The sequence below is a fragment of the Narcine bancroftii genome, chromosome 6 (genome assembly GCF_036971445.1).
Source record: "Narcine bancroftii isolate sNarBan1 chromosome 6, sNarBan1.hap1, whole genome shotgun sequence".
Classification (NCBI taxonomy): domain Eukaryota; kingdom Metazoa; phylum Chordata; class Chondrichthyes; order Torpediniformes; family Narcinidae; genus Narcine; species Narcine bancroftii.
The window spans coordinates 4,098,097-4,117,728 of record NC_091474.1 but is presented as its reverse complement, the minus strand read 5'-3'; the positions used below and the strand labels follow the sequence as shown (position 1 = coordinate 4,117,728).

The following is a 19,632-nucleotide window of genomic DNA, read 5'->3' as shown; positions in this document are numbered from 1 at the left end:
ATTAGTTCTATTGGACTTGCACAGCACTTCCACCATGTTATTTTTTTTTACTATGCACGCAAGTTGCAACAACGGACACCATTTACTTTGAAGACCATGACCATGGTGAGTCAATACTTGTTGTGACCACAAGACCCAGATCACTGCAGAAGTAGATTAGCAATTCATTGCTGCACAGGTGCATTTGAACAAAGCTGACAACTGAGATTTAATATTGCAGAAGAGAATGAAACATGATTATTTTATATCAGTGAAGTGGAAACTGGTTTGCACATGAAAATGTTTGATCTTCATCTGAATTTGATCGGAAAAGATGAGGTCTTTAAAAGCTAGGTCCTTTAAATAAAATAAATTCCATCAGAATAACTATGTACGCGACACACACACACACACACACACACACACTTAGTCACAACAAATGGTTAATGATATTATAAACCAGCACGATTATCACCTACAACATTTATGTTATTGTCCCTTTATAACTTTGATATTACACATTTCAATCAGGACACTGCAGCACAATTAACCATACAACCACTTACAGCATAGAACAGGCCAGTTCGGCCCTACTAGTCTATGCCGTATCAAATCTCCACCCTCCTAGTCCCACTGACCAGCATCCGGTCCATACCCCTCCAGTCCTCTCCTCTCCATGTAACTATCCCACTGACCAGCACCCGGTCCATACCCCTCCAGTCCTCTCCTCTCCATGTAACTATCCAGTCTTTCCTTAAATGTAACCAATGATCCCGCCTCAACTACGTCTGCCGGAAGCTCATTCCACATCCCTACCACCCTTTGCATAAAGAAATTTCCCCTCATGTTCTCCTTATAATTTTCCACCTTCAATCTTAAACCATGCCCTCTAGTTTGAATCTCCCCCACTCTTAATTGAAAAAGCCTATCCACATTTACTCTGCCGGTCCCTTTTAAAATCTAAAACACCTCTATCAAGTCCCCCCTCAATCTTCTACATTCCAGAGAAAAAAGCCCCAGTCTGCACCACCTTTCCCTGTAACTCAAACCTTGAAATCCTGTCAACATTCTCGTGAACCTTCTCTGCACTCTCTCCATTTTGTTTATATCTTTCCTATAATTTGGTGTCCAAAACTGTACACAGTACTCCAAATTTGGCCTCACCAATGCCTTGTACAATTTCATCATAACCTGCCTACTCTTGAATTCAATACTCCAATTTATGAAGGCCAACATTCCAAATGCCTTCTTCACCACACCATCTACCTGAGTATCAGCCTTGAGGGTACTATTTACCACAACTCCTCAATCCCTTTGTTGCTCTGCACATCTCAATAGCCTACCATTTAATGCATATGACCTATTTAGATTTGCCTTTCCAAAATGTAACACCTCACACTTATCTGTATTAAATTCCATCAGCCATTTCTCAGCCCACACCTCCAGCCTTCCTAAATCACCTTTTAATCTACGGTAATCTTCCTCACTGTCCAAAACACCACCAATCTTTGTATCATCCGCAAACTTGCGGATTGAGGGTGAAGAAGCCTGATTGTTGGAGGATCTGTGCAGGCCAGGCACCATTTGTGAAACAAAGTGATGTTTAATGCTCAATGTTTCAAGTCGAGACCTTAAAACAGGACTGAATCAGAAAAATCTCTTGAAATGGGGCGAGAGTACCAGCCTGAGTTTCAATGAGGACAAAGGAGATCATCGTGGACTTCAGGAGGACCAGGAATAACCACCACCCCCCCCTACACTGCACATCAACACCTCTCTCTGGGGTGGAGAGAGTGGAGGGCACCAAGTTCCACACAGTTCACTTAACTAGTGATGTATCATGAGCACACAACATCTCCTCACTTGTCAGGAAAGCATAACAACTGCACGTCCTGAGAAGTCTGAAGTAAGCAAGACTACCAGCCACCATTACATCAACCTTCAACAGGAGCTCTATCGAGAACACCCTGGCCGGCTGCATCACGGTGAGGGATGGTTGCTGCAGAGAAATGGATCAGAGGTCAATCCACAGGACTGTAAGAGTGGGAGAGAGGATCACTGGGGTTTCCCTCATCCCCATCAACGTGAACTACCAGGATGAAATGGGGTGCACAAGTTCAATGACGACCCCCACCACCCCGCACACAGCATCTTTCAGCCGCTCCAGTCGGGAAAGAGATACAGGAGGATCAGAGCCAGCACCACCAGGCTGAGGAGCAGCGAAAATGCTGAATGGCCAGAAGAACTGCTTACACTAGCCATCCAAAACTCTCACAGTTACCAAGTAATTTATATTTATTTATTTATTTGTATGTATAAATACTTGTCCTGCATGTGTATTGTTTGTATGTGTGTTATGTTTGGTTGTGTATCTGCGTGTTTTGCACCGAGGACCGGAGAACGCTGTTTCATCAGGTTGTACTTGTGCAATCAGATAACAATAAACTTGACTTGACAACTTGGAAAGGATAAAGAGGAGATAGACCATATAAGGTGAGTTTGGGGCTGAGGTAGGAGCTGGCAAGCAATAAGTGGGTAAGGTGGGATTGATGGGCAAATAGAGGAGGGGAGTGTGAAGATAGCAGCAGGCACCAGAAGTAAAGGATGCAGACATGCAATCTAAAAGGAAAGAAAGGTGATGTGTGGACCTAGATATCGGGAGTAAATGGAACCCAGGAGGTTAGTGTAAGGTGGGAGATGGAACAAGTCGGGTAACTGGTACTGCAGATTGGAGAGAGGCATGTGTGTGAGAGGCCCTGGATGGATCAGAATGAAGCTCAAAGGAACAGAGAATATGTAGATTACCCGACATTGGAGAATCAATATTCACACCACTGGTTTGCAGTCCTACTCAGGCGGAATAAAAGATGCTGGTCCTTGTGCTTGTGTTTAGCTTGATTCTGGCAGTGGAAGAGGTGAAAGAGACATAGATCAGTGAGAGAACGGTGAAGGGAGTTAAAACAGCTTGCAATTGGAAGTTGAAGATGGCCATCACAGACAGAGCCTGAGCTCTACCAAAGTGTTCGCCTAGTCCACACTTCATTTTGCTACATCGAGAGCACTGCATGAAATAGATGGAGTTGGAGGAGGACCATGTGAATCTCTGCCTCACCCTGTTTAGGTGCCTGCATGGTGGTGAGGGAGGAGGTGCGTTGTGTCTCCTGTGGTTGCAGGGGAACGTGCTTAGGGACAGAAGGGGATGAGTGAACCAGGAAATAATGAACAGAGTCGTTCCTGTTGGAAGCAGGGAGAGGTGATGATGGGAAGATATATCTGTGGGGGATCGTATGCTAGCCAGCAGAAATGATGAAGAATGATGTGCTGGATGTGGTTGCTTGAAAAGGCAAGGACCAAGGAAGGCAAGATATGCAAAAAATACAGGAAGTGCTGGCGAGGGGTAGCCATGCTTACTGAAAAACTCTCTGTTTCTGCCCTTCTGTTTCAACCCATCTTTTTTCTCCCTCTCTCTTCCTCTCCCCACCCCCTCCCACCCCCAGTCTCCACGCCTCTAGCATCCACTGAATGGAGATGCAGGAACTAAGAGAGAGGTATCCTGACAACAAGGAGACAGAAAGATCAGAAGGGGAGAGATATGACAAGAAATAGTCCGTGAATTGGAGGCATGGTGGAATAGCGACGGTGATAAAATTTATGAGTTCAGTACAGGTACAGGAGGCAGCACCAATCCAGTCGTCGATGTAGCAGAGAAAGAATTGGAGAGCGGTGCACTGCAGGTTTGGAATAAAGACAGATCTTCATAGGCGAATGAAATAGCAGGTGTTGCTGGGGCCAATGGCTACATATTTGATTTGTAGAAAGTGAAAGGAAGCAAAAGAGAAGTTGCTTGGGAAAGAACAAAGTTCTGCCAGGCAGATAGGCATGCTGGCAGTGGCAAACTGTCGGATCTATGTCCTGGAGAGAAACAAAGGACACCAAGTCTGGCAGAATGGTGAATAGAGATGAACAAGGACTGGGGATCCATGGTGAAGATGATCTATGGTGAATGGAGATGAACAAGGACTGGGAATCCAGATAAAACAGCAGGTCCAGCAAACTAGAAGTTGTTGAAATGGTGGAGAGCATTTATGAGGTTTCCCAGACGTAGGTAGGAAGAGACTGAACAAAAGGGGAGGGACAATTTAGCAACTTGCCCCTCTGACGTTATCTCCTCATATCTCAAATCTTTTTTCTAGTGCCTCCATTCTCCAATCCTTTCCCATCTGCATAAAGTCACATTTTGATAAATTAACAGAACAATTCAAATTATAAGTTAGCTGCTGAAATAAAGACAGTGGACTGTGAGAACAAAGGTACACGTATTTGTTATTCAGCTCCACGTTGTTTGAAATACAATAGCTCAGAGCAGTTGTATCCATTCAGAGCTTGCACTTTTCCTCTTTGAAAGCATTCCATAAGCAAGAAAATATTTTGATCTGCAGTAATTTTGAATTGTACACTTAGCAGCCAACGACAAGACTGACATGACGTGCAGATACCACGAGGAACCTCACAGTCAGTGATACCCCAGAATAGTGAATGTTATAACAAAACCATGTGGCAACTCGCTTTAGCAGAAGAAGCCCCACAAGTGCCAGTGTGATTTTATTTTGATAATTGCTTGAGTGCGCTTGGTTGATCACAAGATAGATATTAGCCCAGAGTGATTAATATTTACTCCTTAAACACAGAGGTTAATATCTACTAAATGTTTCCCCACAAGTCCAAACTTGTTGCTGCATGCCCCAAAAAGACACAGTTGTTTTCCTGAAACTTGTTTGGATTATTGGATCAGAAAGCCAAACAGCTGTATTCAATGCACCTTTTGGTAGTGGCTGTTCAAGCTCCGTCTCTAAAATCCAACTTTTCCATAGTTAAAGGAAAAGAATTTTGGAAAGCGGGACACCACATGGATCCATGTATGCTCAACACATGCGACAGAGGACAAACTTCTAAACCTTGGGTTCTTCCACCAACGTTTAGTTTCAATCGACCTCGTTGTCATGTCTGTACATCAGGAAGATTAAATGAAACCCTTTTCTTTACGTCGAAAGATTTCGCTCTATGACTTGAGAGAGGGAATGTTATTCAGGCTGGGAATCTGTCCAGCCAGTGAATTGGAAGGGTTGTCTGAAAGATCTCAAAGAGTTGAGTATTTGGTACACGGCTATTCTCGAAATCTGTGCGCGTTGTTCCCTCGGGTCTGTAAGTGGTGCAGCTCAATTTGGTACCTGGTTTTGCAGATTTCTTCTGTTCTCTCATGCTGGGATTTACGAGTAGGATTTTCAGTCATTCCGAGCATATAAAGCTATTTTCAGTTTTATCTTCAAACGATTAATGCCTCTGAATCAACAGTGTGTTAAAGAATTCAAATAAATGTGTGATTCTACTGAATCGTTTTATTGCTCCATTCGCACATCTGATAAAGTGAAAGGGCACAGAAAAGCAAACCTACAGGTAATCATAATACTTATTACAGCTGGATTCCTTGGTGGCTTAATAAGAAAAGGTCAACTCTCGCTTGCATCCAACCTTATGGCTGCAGCCATTTCACTTTACTGCATGTGTGTTTTTGGATCCATGCAGGCACAGATCATTGTACATACACTTCAAAGAAACAGGAATTTCCAACAATATAATCTTAATGAACAAGTGTACATTTAAAAGTCGGCTCATTGTTCTAACCATTTGCTCCCAACAACCACCATTTTCCTTTACATTGGTTGGCTGGCAAGAGAGACATTGCATCTTTAGTTAGAACACTCACTAGTTGCTAAGCAATGACCTAGCAACCTTCAGTAGCTTCCAGAGAGCTGCCTAATAATACAAATGCATCACTTTTGGGCTCCTGTTGTCTGACAACTAAGTAATCTGAGGTGACAGTAGATCTGTTAAGAACTGTTCGAGCTGCATCAGTCGAACTGTACAGCAGCCCAGGGACATCGGCTGGAGATGCAGAATTTGTGATATCTGACAAAAATGACATTCATAAGCTTGTTGTTTCTCATTCTTTGTTCACTTCTATTGTTGAGGGCACACCACAGACTTTGGGAACGTACACTTTAAGGAGGTGGGGGGTGGGGGGGGGTGGAATCATAAGATTGCAATGGAGCGAATGGTTTGATAATGTTAACAATTTAGCTGCCGTTGCTTTGCTGATCTTTCTTTAGTGTGAGATTCAAAGCCCAGGGCAGTGGCACTGAATTGCTCACTTACCCTTCAGCACACAATCCAACCAAAAGAAAATGGCGATGGTGCTGGATCGGCAGTAAAGGCAGCTGGTGTGAATCCAGGGAGATCCCAGAGTGGAGATACTGAAAGATTCAATCGCCTGCTCCCAACGCCACCAGCTGAATGCAGACTTTAAACGGCCTGTTAAAGGCATCAATCACGTTTTAAAGAAAAATCTTACAACCATGGAGGACTGGGCCAGGGATGGCAACACTTGTGCTCAGTGGAAGCTTCAAGGCGTTGCAAACTACGGGGGAGCAGTGGAGAGGCACAGGGCACCAGGAATGAGAACACCCCCCCTCCCCCAACATTGAGAAGAGGAGCACAGGAGATGACCCTCCAGGACGATGACGGACCAGCAATGGGTTCAGCAGCTGCTGGACTCTCACAAGCTGCAGGCGACTTGCAGTTGAAGGACCACATGGGCTGCTCGAGACCGGCTCATGGGAACCAGTATTGGACCCGGGATTCAAGAGGGCGCTCAGGGCAAGAAGGGCTCCTGAAGAGTCTCAGGTGCCCTGATCCTGTCGGAGGTTTGGATCTGGAACTCGGGTTGCCAATGGATCAAACAGGAGTCGGTTTGGCCGCAGAGGCTGGGGGAGCGCTGGAGGGAAATCCATCATTACTCAGAGACTCACTTTAGCTTCTCTTTCTCTTTTACAGTAAGGGCGCTGCACAACACTAATGGCAACTTTTTGTCTTCCTTTCTGCAGGCAGAAGACGATTTCATGTAATATAGTATGTTCTCTACTATTACATGACAGTAAAGGAATCTTGAATATTATGTAAATTGCAGTTAAGCCAGGAGTGAACCTGGATCTGTAGAGAACGTCCACTGGCTGGTGTATTGCTGGGGTAATTGGTCCAAAAGCTGGACCACCCTTTCCCTTGGCAAAGGCTCTCTCGCTGAAAAAAAACTTTACTTCAGAAGGAGTTCATTCTCCTGTTTGGCAGAAGGTTAAACCCCTGAAACGTCAACTTTGAGTACTATTTCAATTCTACATTTTAGCTGAAATTACTTCCACTTCACCATCAATCTCACTGTATATGTTACTGAAAATGTTCTGGTAACTTCATGTCATATTAGTTACAGGAGCCAGATTTGCTGTTTCGTTGACCTTTTTGTGATGACCTTTAAGTTCCACTATCTTTCAATATTGTGTTCAAATATAAGCTCTGAAGCTGAGTTGTGGCGGTTGTAATTGGAATACAAATCCTACCCTGCCAAAGGCCATGATTCTTTGCTTCAAGGGGAGGGGGCATGAAAACTCTAATAAATACACAAAATTGCTGTTGAAACTCAGCAGATCCCGCAGCGTCCAAAGGAAACAAAGATACATAACAAACATATTGGGGGCTGAGCCTGAAATGTTGGTTATATCATACATTTACAAAGGGCTCAGGACAAAAATGTTGGTTGTTTATCTTCACCTCCTTCAGACACTGCAGGACTTGCTGAATTTCTCCACCCAATGTGGTGTATTTAATACAATCTCAGAAACTGCAGGCTTTCTTCTTTCACCCAGAACTCTCATGCCCAGAATGTATACAAGGTAGTCGGGGGGGATGAATAGATTCCTTGATATGGTTGTTTAGTTTTGGTTCTAATTATTTTTAAGATGACCTTATTACTGTACCACAAAGGCGTTGATCAAATCATTTATTAGAGGTGCATGTAGAGATTTGCTCATTGGTTATCTTAAGCTTGGAAACAGTTGATTCAGTTCTAAACGGAGGCAAATACATTAAAAAAAATGCACATATGATAACCAATCATTTTCTTTTTTTTTAAATCAAGTTAAACATCAAAATTGTTTCTTTTTCCAAAAGGTTTTCTCGCACAGTGGATGATGTCAACCATCCTAAAATAAAGAATATTCTTCTCTCAGCTCAAGGTTTTGCCTTTAGATTCAAACAACAGCACACTACATACTGATGTACAGTGTCAAAGACACCCAGATTGTTCTCCATGACTAACAGTTGTCATAGGTTATCTTGTTTTCTTTTTTCCTCATTTTCTTTGCCTTCTACCTATTTTATTATTTAGCTCTTGCTCATTGTGTGTTCTCACTGGGACTCAAACATCCAAAATTAATTTGTGTTGGGTCAAGGAGCTTCAAAAAGGTATGTCCTCTATATTCCCGACTTCTTGATCTTGTTATAAACGTTCTAGCAGCTGAGAACTGTCACATGGCAGTGACCCTTGGCCTTAAAGAAGTTATTATTTATTTTGTTAATATTAGGGTACAGTAATAACAGGGCCTTTGTGTGTTTTGGAGGGTAGGGATGAATGCAGAGTAAGGAGACCCCTACAGGTCACAGGGAGAACATACAAAGTGCTTAAAGACAGCAGTGAATTCAAACCTTGGTCACTGACACTGTAATACTGTTGTACTAACTGCTACACTAACTGTGATCTGTATCACAAGTGCTACCATCTTGTTTCCAATGGAACCCATGGACAGTGTGAATCCTGCTGCCGGTGTCTGGCACTGCAGAAGGGAACACTGTGGATTCAGCTGGAAATCTGGATTTCTTCCGTGGAATCCCTTATTGTCGAACATTGTTGAGGTCAGTCTATTGGATCTACCCAGAAGGGAGTAAATGTGGCCCCAAACAGCTCAACTGATATGGAGAAAAAGCAGGACAAGTCTTCTGAAGTCATATTGATCAATCATGATCAAATTGAATGGTGGTGAAGGCCTGAAGAGGTCTCTGGCACCTACTGCACCAGCAAAGGGCTCTGCAGTTCAAGAACACACAGTTTATTGGCAACTCGAGGTGAGGAACCCACAAAGGCTGCCGTCTGAAAGGATACCAGACATCGGTCCTGGGATGCAAGAGCCCAGAGGGAGTCCTGAGGGGCTTCAGGCACTGAAGTTTCCCTGATCAAGTCAGAGGTTTGTAGTCTGTGCGGCCTCAGAGGCTGCGGGAGGGCTGGAGGCAAATCCTCAGGCTTTCAATGCTTCTCTTTCTCTGACTGTAAGGTTCACCGGGAAATTTCTGCTGATGGCAGACTAAAGGCAAATTTTGTGTAATATTACATTTGTTTATTACATGACAATCTACTTGATGCGATTCTGTAACGTTGAAGTAAAGCATTCCAGCTCTTCAAATCAATGACAACTCAGAATAATTGTACACTCTCCATTAATATTCCTGTTCTCCCCACATTCCCATCAATTCACGCATATTCTACTGCTCATCAATACAGTGGGGAAAATCTAGTCACCAATTTACTTACTAGTCTTTCAAACAGTAGAAGGGAACCAGAGACCCTGAAGACAATCCACATGGTCACTGGGAGAACAAGCAAATTCCGCACAAAGGATAGGATTGAACCGGGGTGGCCTCTTCTTCCGTGCCACCGCGAGACAGATTGCCGAGCTGTTGACATACGTGCATGACACAGTGGTCACTTTGGAGGATCAAGTCCACCAAACTGCTGAAGGCGAGGATTTGCAGGGATCTCCAGCATAGGATCAGGGAATCACATTCAAGTCCTACAGCAGGTCAGAGCTGCCGCAGGATTTGACCCCACATGGACTTCAGTGGGCATTTTCAGAAGACAAAATAGAATGATGACTTGTGAATTATTTTTCTGCATATTATTACCTCTAAGAGTATTGTACTATTAATGAATATTTTCTATATATTTTTTTAAAATTAATTTTAATTTCCATAAACAGTTTGAATAGTTTGATGATTTTGAAAGTAAACCAAAAGTGCCACAGCTGTGTACTAACCTGCGTCAGGAGCCATGCCAGCCGCCGCTGATGATGTAAGCGATGTGACGCACAGAGGTGGGGTCGCCATTTCAAACTTACCAAAATGGAGACCATGCAGGGTCAGAGTCTGAAACTCTCGGAGGGGGGTGTGGAGCCGCCGCCATCACATTTCCCTCTCACTGCGTGTGCACCAGTCACCATTTTGTGCACATCCCCCTCATTGCGCATGCACGCGAGAAGAAACATGGCTGTGCATGCCAAATTTAAAGGGTAAGTGAATTTCTGCCACTTAATTTGTCCTCCATTTAGGGAGGTCGGGCCTGCACCCCCAAATGGAGGACAAATTAACGTACGGCTTGAGGTGGCACTGAATGTCAGCTTGTCTGGTCCAAAACCAGACATTAAGCCACCCTACTCAGGGGTAACAGTGTGCATATGTAAGTGTGTTAAGCATCAGTATACGGGTGATGAATCTCAGATGCAGGAGGAGAGTGATATGATCACCCGTATGGCAGTGAGCCAATGAGAGGGTCAGAGGTGTTTGGCTGGGTGGTGTTTGGGGAGTTGAAGAATACAATGTTGTGTCTAGTGAATAAAAAAAGAAAGTCGACTTCATGAAGGTGCTGAAAATAACGAGTGAGTGTGTTCTTTACTGGTTTTTAAGCTGTGGTGAATCAGCTGTTACAACAGCTTTGATGGCTGATGAAACATGTCAAGGCATTCCTGGAGCAGGGCCTTGGCAGTGCATCACTTGAGGCCCATTGGACTTCGCTGCCTCACTGGGAGATCTAGCCTAACGTTTCTTCTCAAAGCTTTGACCTGAGGCATCTCAGTTCCATTGACCAGAGATGGGAGAAAATTGAAGTTTCAAAGGCACACAAGGACCTGCAACTGATTTATTTCAGTGCAATGGAAGGGTCTTGGCAAATGTGTGGAATGCAATTTGCTTGTGTCAAATGAACCCTTCAGTCATTTGACAGGATACCTCACTCTTGGCACTGCTACAAATACATTCTTCAATTAAAATAACGGAAAAAGAGCAGATAAACGTTTCACACAATTTTGAATGAATCACTGAAGTTCTTTTAAGATCAATGTGGATCTGTACACCACAGATTTTGGAAAAATTACCAAGGATTTGTTGATGACAACATTATTAAAATATCCTTGCTGGGCAAATAGCATAGAATAATATTTTGAACTAAAATGGATGAAGGAAGAGGATCTCATCAGTGCATATTCTGGATGTTCACACTTTGCTCCTGGGACATGTTAGCATGTAGAGGGAGAGGGAAGAAATGCGATTAACACTAACCAAAGCACCAGCACTTAAAGTGCAGGAATCTTCTGAGTGTTTCCTGGTTCTGAATTATACATGAGGTGTACAGAAATCCGACCAACATCCAGCATGAGGTTTAACAGCCACTGGTGCAGGCAGTGAATAAAGCATAGTCCCAATGGTGACCATTATAGACAGGGTTCACTACAGTGTATTTTGGTGCCAAGTAACCTCTGACCGAGTGCTAATCTCTGATCAGCAACCATCTGTTCAGCATAACTTCAAAGCACAAGTACCTTCAGTAAACTGGAAGTGACCCAACGGCTAAACACACTGTAAACGGCAGATTTCAAAATACAGATGGCCATTAATTCTGACAACACTAACTCTGAATTTTATTTCAAATGTCTACCTAATAATAACAGACTGTCCAAACCCAGTAAGCCACTTCCCACTAAAACCACACCACATCTGTCCTTGGCAAATAAATTCTATTCAAGCCGGCATTCAGCATTTGTACCTTTCAGGTGCACGGGAAGAGGCCAAGAGGTTGAAAAGTCAAGCCATGTTATTTTTAGGTTTGTTCAGGGAGCAATGCAAGCTATCAATGGAATAAAAATCCTCTCGTCCACAAAAGCTGACATTGAAGTAGTGGTGCAGGTATGAAGGGATTCAACAAGAGCTCTTGCAGCTGTTGAGCAATTTGGGAAGCAACTAAAATGATGTGAAGTTGCTTTAACCCTTTGCCCTTATTAGCTGTAGTGCCCTCTAGTGGTTTGTTTGTGTTTAGCTAATTTCTGAAGGTTGTAATTGCAATGATTAAGTTGCTTAAGCAATTACCATGTATTGAAACTGATGGAAAAGGGAATTGCATAGTTTCCTCTACTTGCAGGGTAGTGTGAAGGATATGCTGCCTTTAAGCCTCACAATGTAAAATTAAGTGCAGAAAATTAGAACTGTCCCACAGCAAGAAGACACCACTCATTATTGGTAATAGACCACTGGAACGAGATTAGAATTAATTTTGTTGACTGGCATTAAAAAGGTCCAAAATTCTGCTGGGTTTGATAAAAGGCAGAAGGTTCATGGGTCAACTTTTGGCTAGTTTACACTTGTAAACCATAAAGCTAAGTAAATGATTCATGACAAACCCTCTATATAATGAGCACAGATCCTTGAGCTGCAACCGAACCATTACAGCCAAACAAAAATATCCATCTCTGCAGTCTCTTGTGTCTGCGTTAAGGTAAGAGTGTCATTGGTTGCTGGGTTGTGACAATCTGAGCTGCATATGTACCCGACATTCTGTCAACTGACAAGGAACATCACGTTCGCGAGCAAATCAGGAGGTTACAGCGTTCTGGTCATGATCGGAGAGTGGTGGAGATCTTCCGGCTACTCCCACTCCTTCTCCGCAGAGGAATTTGAAAAGACCACGAGAATTTTAAAATCAAGTTCTGACAGCAGTGTAGATAAGGAAGCTCGAAGGTGATGGATGAATGGGATTTGATATTAATACGGATATGATCAAAGCCACACATAGATGATGAAGTTTATAAAGTAGGAGGATGTCTGTGGAGTATTAGAGTCATCAAGCTGAGACAGGAATTTTGGTCTTAGTGGAAGCATTAGTGACAATTGTAAAAATACTTCAGATTCTGGAACAATCTCAAGGACTGGAAAGTATCAAATGCAACTCTGATGTTCAAGAAAGGACGGCAAGACAAAACAAAGAACTAAACAAATTTGTTAGCCTGACATCTGTTGGCAGAGAAAGCTGATATCTATTAAAGTGCAAGCGATGAAATACTAAAGCACAATATGATATGGCAGAGTTAACATGGTTTGATGAAAGGAAAATAAAAGTTTAAAGTGGTAATTAACAGATTGGAAAAGGGGATGGGAGGAAGGGGGGAAATGCAATGATTGTAGAATACCTAGTTTTCACAAAAGCATCTGGTAAATCACCACACAAAATATCTGTCACATAAAATAAAGGCTCGTAGAATTGGGGGCAATAATACTCTGGAGGAATTGATTAAAGACAGTGGACAGAGAGGGAGGAATAAAAAGTTCTGCTTCCGGTTCGGACCTGCTGCCCACTCCAGAGCCATGTCTTACACCTCTGATGGTATTTAGGGCAGTAAAGTTATTTTTATTGAAATCAGTGCACACCACCACCTTCCTCTCACCAGTCAAAGAATCAGATCAGAACTCGGGACACAAAAGATCCAAGAGAGATAAAGAAATTCTGAGAACAGTTTCCATGCAGTAGAAGTTTGACTTCCAAGGATGGTCGTCTGCCACAGTGTTGGGTCTGAAATGTTCCTTATCCACTGATGAGTGCACATACAACACTTGGGTTGGAGGCTTGAAAATCCAAAACCAACAGAAATATTACAGGCTATCGATAACTTTCAATTTGTTCTTTTAACTTCTCTGAAATCTATTGCAGCAAGGAACCATCTGACTAATCCTCAAAATTTAGAGGATGGTAGTAAGGGACAAGAGCGAGAATATTCTCTCTGCCCTAGTGACTGAGAAAGGACTTTGTTATTCAATGGAACATCTAAAGCGCTTTACTGTCTAATGAAGTACTTTTTAAATGTAACCACTGCAAATGAGGAGACTTAGCACATAGCAATCTCTCACAAACATAAGCCCCTTTCACACTTGCATCCCACTAAATTGGCTGTTCAGTGTCCTGGGATAGGAATAGGAGGGGTTTGGCTTTTCACACTAGACCACTCCTAACTGGGACACTAAATGCTTTCACACTTGCAAGGAGTCATCCTTGGGGTTAGGACTGTTGTACCTTCTACTGGTGATGCCATGACACATTGAGCGATGGTGGACCTGCCCTAAATCCTGATCAATGTATTAAAATCTTTTATTTGAACAAAATTAATCATGCCTAATTATAACACAATTAAGCTTTATGTACAGCACAGTATGAGCCTTTCAAGCCCTGTTGTTATTGTACCAACCTATATAAACCTTTATAAGGGATCGTGGGAAAGTGCGACCAATAAATAGCAAGAGCAGACAATTGTTAAACAGCGTAGGTAAGTTGGTAATGCTATAGCACACAATTTATAAAGACCGTGGAAAGGTTTGTATCACGAAAGCTCACAATTTACATAGCATGGGTAAGTTGGTAGCACATTTATAAATGGTGGACCTGCCCTCCCAGAATTTTGTGCGGCAGAGAATGGGTTGTATGCATGGCTGCATGCCCGAAGCATTCATAGAGGGGTTTCTCTGCCTTTCCTTTTTCCCATGGTCTTTATAAATTGTGAGCTATTGCGCTACCAACTTTCCCATGTTGTTTAAAAATTGTCTGCTATTGTTGTTTATTGCTATTTATTTCCCGTCTCTCTCGATCCCACTGTCACTTTCCCATGGCAAAGTTTATACCTTCATTTTAATCTTTTCTTCCTTCATGTTCCTGCACTCACACAAAAATTTGGGTAATTTCAATCCCACAATGTAATTATCTGTTTCAGACTTGCCTGATTGCCACACCCAGATCTGCAGATGCCGGGGATTGTACTAGGGGTCGAGGCCATCAGTCCCTGGCATGAGATGATGTCATTTGATGCCGGCATTGAGCTGATTTTGCTTTCACACTCGACATTTTAAAGGCCGAATGGCCATTAATTTCTGGTGTCACTTGCAAGTGTGAAATGGGCTATAGAACCAGAATAGACATGCTTCAACACAAAATCTCATCCAGAAAAATGGCTCCCACCAACAGTGCAATGTGCCAGAGATGAACCTGAAACAGAAATCAGATTTAAATGGTGACAATAGGGGTGCAAATGTAAAACAGAAAGTGGTAAATTAAAACCAATGTCAAGAAGAAAATCAAATGGTCCAAGAATGGATGAGTTCAGGAGCAAATAAATGCCAGAATCAATTAAGAAACAGCTGGATGTTATCAGTGAGAGTGATGGTTTATTGTAAACAGGAGTCGTGCTTATTATCGTGGCAGTTTTTATTCAAACAAAAGCTCACATAATGGCACAGAGAGAAGTTTTACTATCCTCACAAGATATTGCCCTTTCCTTTCTATGTTTACATATTTTTACAATTACACATGCTTATTTTCCTTCCTATTTTAGACTGAATAGAATGCTACAGTGCAGAAAACAGGCCATTCAGCCCTCCTAGTCTGTGCTGACCCTTGTTCAGCTAGTTCCAATAACCTGCTCCCATTCCATAACTCTCCAGACCTCGCCCATCCATGTATCTGTCCAATTTATTCATAAAATTCAAGATCAACCCGGCACCCACCACATCAGATGGCAGCTCGTTCCACATTCCAACTCTCTTACCACTTTCTGAATGAAGAAGATCCCCCTAATGCTCCCCTTAAACCTTTCACCTTACAGCCATATCCTCTTGTATTTATCTCTCCTAATCTAAGTGGAAAAAGCCTACTAGCATTTACTCTGTCTATACCCCTCATAATTTTATAAACCTCGATAAAATCTTCCCTTATTTTTCTTAATTCCAAGGAACAAAGTCCTAACCTGTTTAATCTTTCCCTGTAACTCAACCCCTGAAGACCTGGCAACATCCTAGTAAATCTTCTCTGCTCTCCTTCAATCTTATTGATATCCTTCCTATAGTTAGGCAACCAGAATTGCATAAAAATACTTCAAATATGGCCTCACTCATGACTTAAACAACTTCAACATAACATCCCAACTCCTATACTTAGTACTTTGGTTTATAAAGGCTAAAATTCCAAAAGCTTTCTTTATAACCCTGTCCACCTGTGATGCCACATTCAGGGAAAAATGTACATGTATCCCCAGGTTTTTGATCTTCAGCACTCCTCAGTACCCTATCATTTACAGTATACATCCTTCCTAGATTTGCTCTTCCAAAATGCAATACCTCACACTTGTCTGCATTAAACTTCATCATCCATTTACTCTCCCATCTCGCAGTTGGTCCAGATCCCTCTGCAAGCTTTGAAAATCTTCTCTGCCTCCTATCTTTGTGTCAACAGCAAATTTGCTGATGCATTTTACCACGTTATCATCTAGATCATTGATATAGACAACAAACAACATAGGTCCCTGAGGCACATCGCTTGTCATAGGCCTCCAGTCTGAGAAGCAATCATCCACTACCATTCTCTGTTTTTTTCCCCACACAGCCAATTACGAATCCAGTTTACAACCCCTCTATGATGTATACCTAGTGTCTTAACCTTCTGAACTAACCTTCCATGTGAGATCTTGTCCAAGGCCTTAATAAAGTCCATGTAGACAACATCTACAGCCATTCCTTCATCTACTTTCTTGGTAACTTCCTCGAAAACCTCAACAAGATTTGTTAAACAGGACCTATCACACATAAAGCTATGCTGACTGTCTTTAATCAGCCCATGGCAGTCCCATCTCTCAGAACTCCTTCCAATCATTTACCTACTACTGACCTCAGACTCACCAGCCTATAGTTACCTGGTTTACTCTTGCAGCATTTCTTAAATAGTGGGTCAAAATGAGCTACTCTCCAATCCTCTGCCATCTCTTCCGTGGCTCAGGACATTTTGAATATATCCGTCAGGGCCCCTGCAATTTCACCACATCTCCCTCAAGGTCTACCTTTATTTGTTGTAAGGCAGCAATCACCCCCTCCTCCTTGATCTCCATATGTTTCATGACAGTTCTATTTTTTTTCCCTTCCATCCGTATGCACTATGGCATTTTCCTGAGTAAATACTGATGCAAAAAAACTGTTTTAAGATTTCCCCCATTTCATGACACACCACACAGTTGACCACTGTGATCCTCTGAGGTCAAATTTCTTATTCTTAATATACTTGAAGAAACTCTTCGGATTTACCTTCTCCTCATCTGCCAAAGCAACCTCATGACTTCTTTTTGTCTTCCTGATTTCCATATAACCATATAACCACTTACAGCACAGAACAGGCCAGTTCGGCCCTACTAGTCCATGCCGTAACAAATTCCCACCCTCCTAGTCCCACTGACCAGCGCCCGGTCCATACCCCTCCAGTCCTCTCCTCTCCATGTAACTATCCAGTCCTTCCTTAAATGTAACCAATGACCCCGCCTCAACTACGTCTGCCGGAACTCATTCCACATCCCTACCACCCTTTGTGTAAAGAAATTTCCCCTCATGTTCCCCTTATAATTTTCCCCCTTCAATCTTAAACCATGCCTTCTAGTTTGAATCTCCCCCACTCTTAATTGAAAAAGCCTATCCACATTTACTGTCTGTCCCTTTTAAAATCTTAAACACCTCTATCAAATCCCCCCTCAATCTTCTACGCTCCAGAGAAAAAAGCCCTAGTCTGCACAACCTTTCCTTCTTTATTATTCTCTTACATTTTCTATAATCTGCAAGTACCTCATTTGCTCTTTGTTGCCTATATCGGTTATACACCTCTCTTCTTAATATCACCAATATCCCTTGAAAACCAAGGTTCCCTCTGTCTGTTAATTTTGCCTTCACTCCTGGAAGGAACATGCAAACTCAGTACCCTCAAAATCTCGCCCTTGAATGCATTCCACTTGCCGGATACCTCCTGGCCAGAAAACTGCTTATTTCAATCGACTCCTCCGAGACCCTTTCTCATTTCCACAAAATTGGCCTTACCTCAACTCTAGGACCAGGCCTGTCCTTATCCATAAATAACTTGAAACTAATGACATTTATGGTCACTGGACCCAAAATGCTCACCTGCACAGACTTCTGCCACCTGACCAACCTGATTCCCGAAAAGGAGATCAAATATTGCATCCACTCTCATTAGTACCTCTTTATATTGACATCAGCAGATTTCTAAAAGCCATAGACTTATTCAAAGCAGATCATGTTTGCTTTCTAAAATAGACATTGCATCTGTCAAGGTGTAACACCCCTTTGTGTAAATTAAACTAGATAATAGCCAGTGAAAAATATCAAATATTCTATAATATGGTCCTTGTAAATCAGGGCAACCGTCACCTGTTAGATTTGAGCAAATTTATCTCAAGAATTGTAATAAAGTAACCTCTGTTTTTACAAGAGGTATATTGCCTTAATACTTCAAATGCCAAAGCATGGAGAACATTAAAAATTATTCATAATTTCTTGTTATTGGGCAATTTCTTCTTTTACATTTGATGCTTCATTCAAAAACTTCATGTATTTGAGAACTCAACACAATTTGTCTCTTAGTTCTTGCTGAAGACTTTGCAATTTGAACTCCAGGCAGCTCTGGCCACATGTTGTCACAATTAAATTTTAGGGATTAGTGAGTCGGCCAGAGCAAGAAACCAGAGAGAAGTAAAACACTGCAGTGATGCGCAACTAGGCCACGGCGAATTGGCCCCGCTTGTTATGCGTGGTCAACAGGGCAGTTGCGACAAAGATAGCGGCGTGCGTGTTTGCACCAGCATGACACAAGTGGTGGGACGCACGCATAGTCTGACTCCCAGCCTTAAAAGCAAGCACGTGAAGGTTGAATAAACATTCTGCTGCGACACTCGAGCTAACAGCCTGCGTCTCCAGTCTGTTCAACTGCTCCCTCACAGCACAGTACAACACCATTGAAGAGATGGAGGGTAGGTGAGGTAGGAAGGTAGGCCCAAGGAGAAAAATGGAGCTGAGGTAAGATGATACTAGTTCAATGGGGCAGGAGCCAGCAGAAACAATGGATAATTGCGTTTGTGCATCTTGGATAGGAGGTAGAACCAGGCAGTGCAAGGATGGGAAGAAATGAGTCTGGAGGGCAGGGAGGGAGATGACCAGAGTTGATGAGGTGAGAGACAGTACTTGAGACAATGGCTTAGATGTTCTTTGGTGTGGTCCTATTGAAGGGGTAAGTAAAAAGTAGGTGTCTGTATGCTGTTTATGTTTGAATATTGAACGTTAATTGACAAGCCAAAAATCTTGTATATGGAACAGAAAGTTGCAAGTCTCACTTGCCAACATCAGGTAGGTGACATGATGAGCAACTGTGGCCATCCTGAAGGGACATCACTGGTGGCCATCCTGAAGGGACATCACTGGTGGACATAGGTGCCCCTGAAAAGCCAAGTTGCTTCAACCCACCCCTATCTCTGCCACCAAAAATGCCTCATACATAAATCTTATACAGTAGCTTGTCTCGAAGTGAAGGCTTCGTGAATGATCCCAGCCTTTTTGGTAAGGTCCATTATTCTGTCTAACATTAGTTAGACATTAAAATTACCCAGGCTGCAATGATGGTTGTGCCCCCCCCCAAAAAAAAATTCTGTGACTTAAACCAAATACTGTATATATGTCTTAATAAACCAAGCAAAGATCAGAATTTTCCTTAGCTGCTTTATGCTGCAAAATAAAGAGAGGTTATTATGCAGCAAGATGGGAAGATGCCAAAGAGGATAATAAAACAAATGAAGTAGAATTGCT

General features: G+C 42.5%; 1 protein-coding gene across 3 annotated transcripts in view; it reads right to left on the bottom strand.

Moving 5' to 3' along the window:
* The window catches only part of LOC138735617 (cadherin-4-like), a 564,345-nt gene that overhangs the window by 351,905 nt on the left and 192,808 nt on the right, over positions 1-19,632 (bottom strand). Inside the window, exon 1 of one of the 3 annotated variants that reach the window (XM_069883688.1) lies at positions 2,785-2,850. The exons of the other annotated variants lie outside the window; for them this stretch is intronic. Coding sequence (XP_069739789.1) covers positions 2,785-2,791 — 7 coding nt within the window. The 5' untranslated portion in view covers positions 2,792-2,850. Of the gene's footprint in view, positions 1-2,784; positions 2,851-19,632 lie in introns of those variants that run through there. 3 annotated transcript variants of the gene reach the window in all.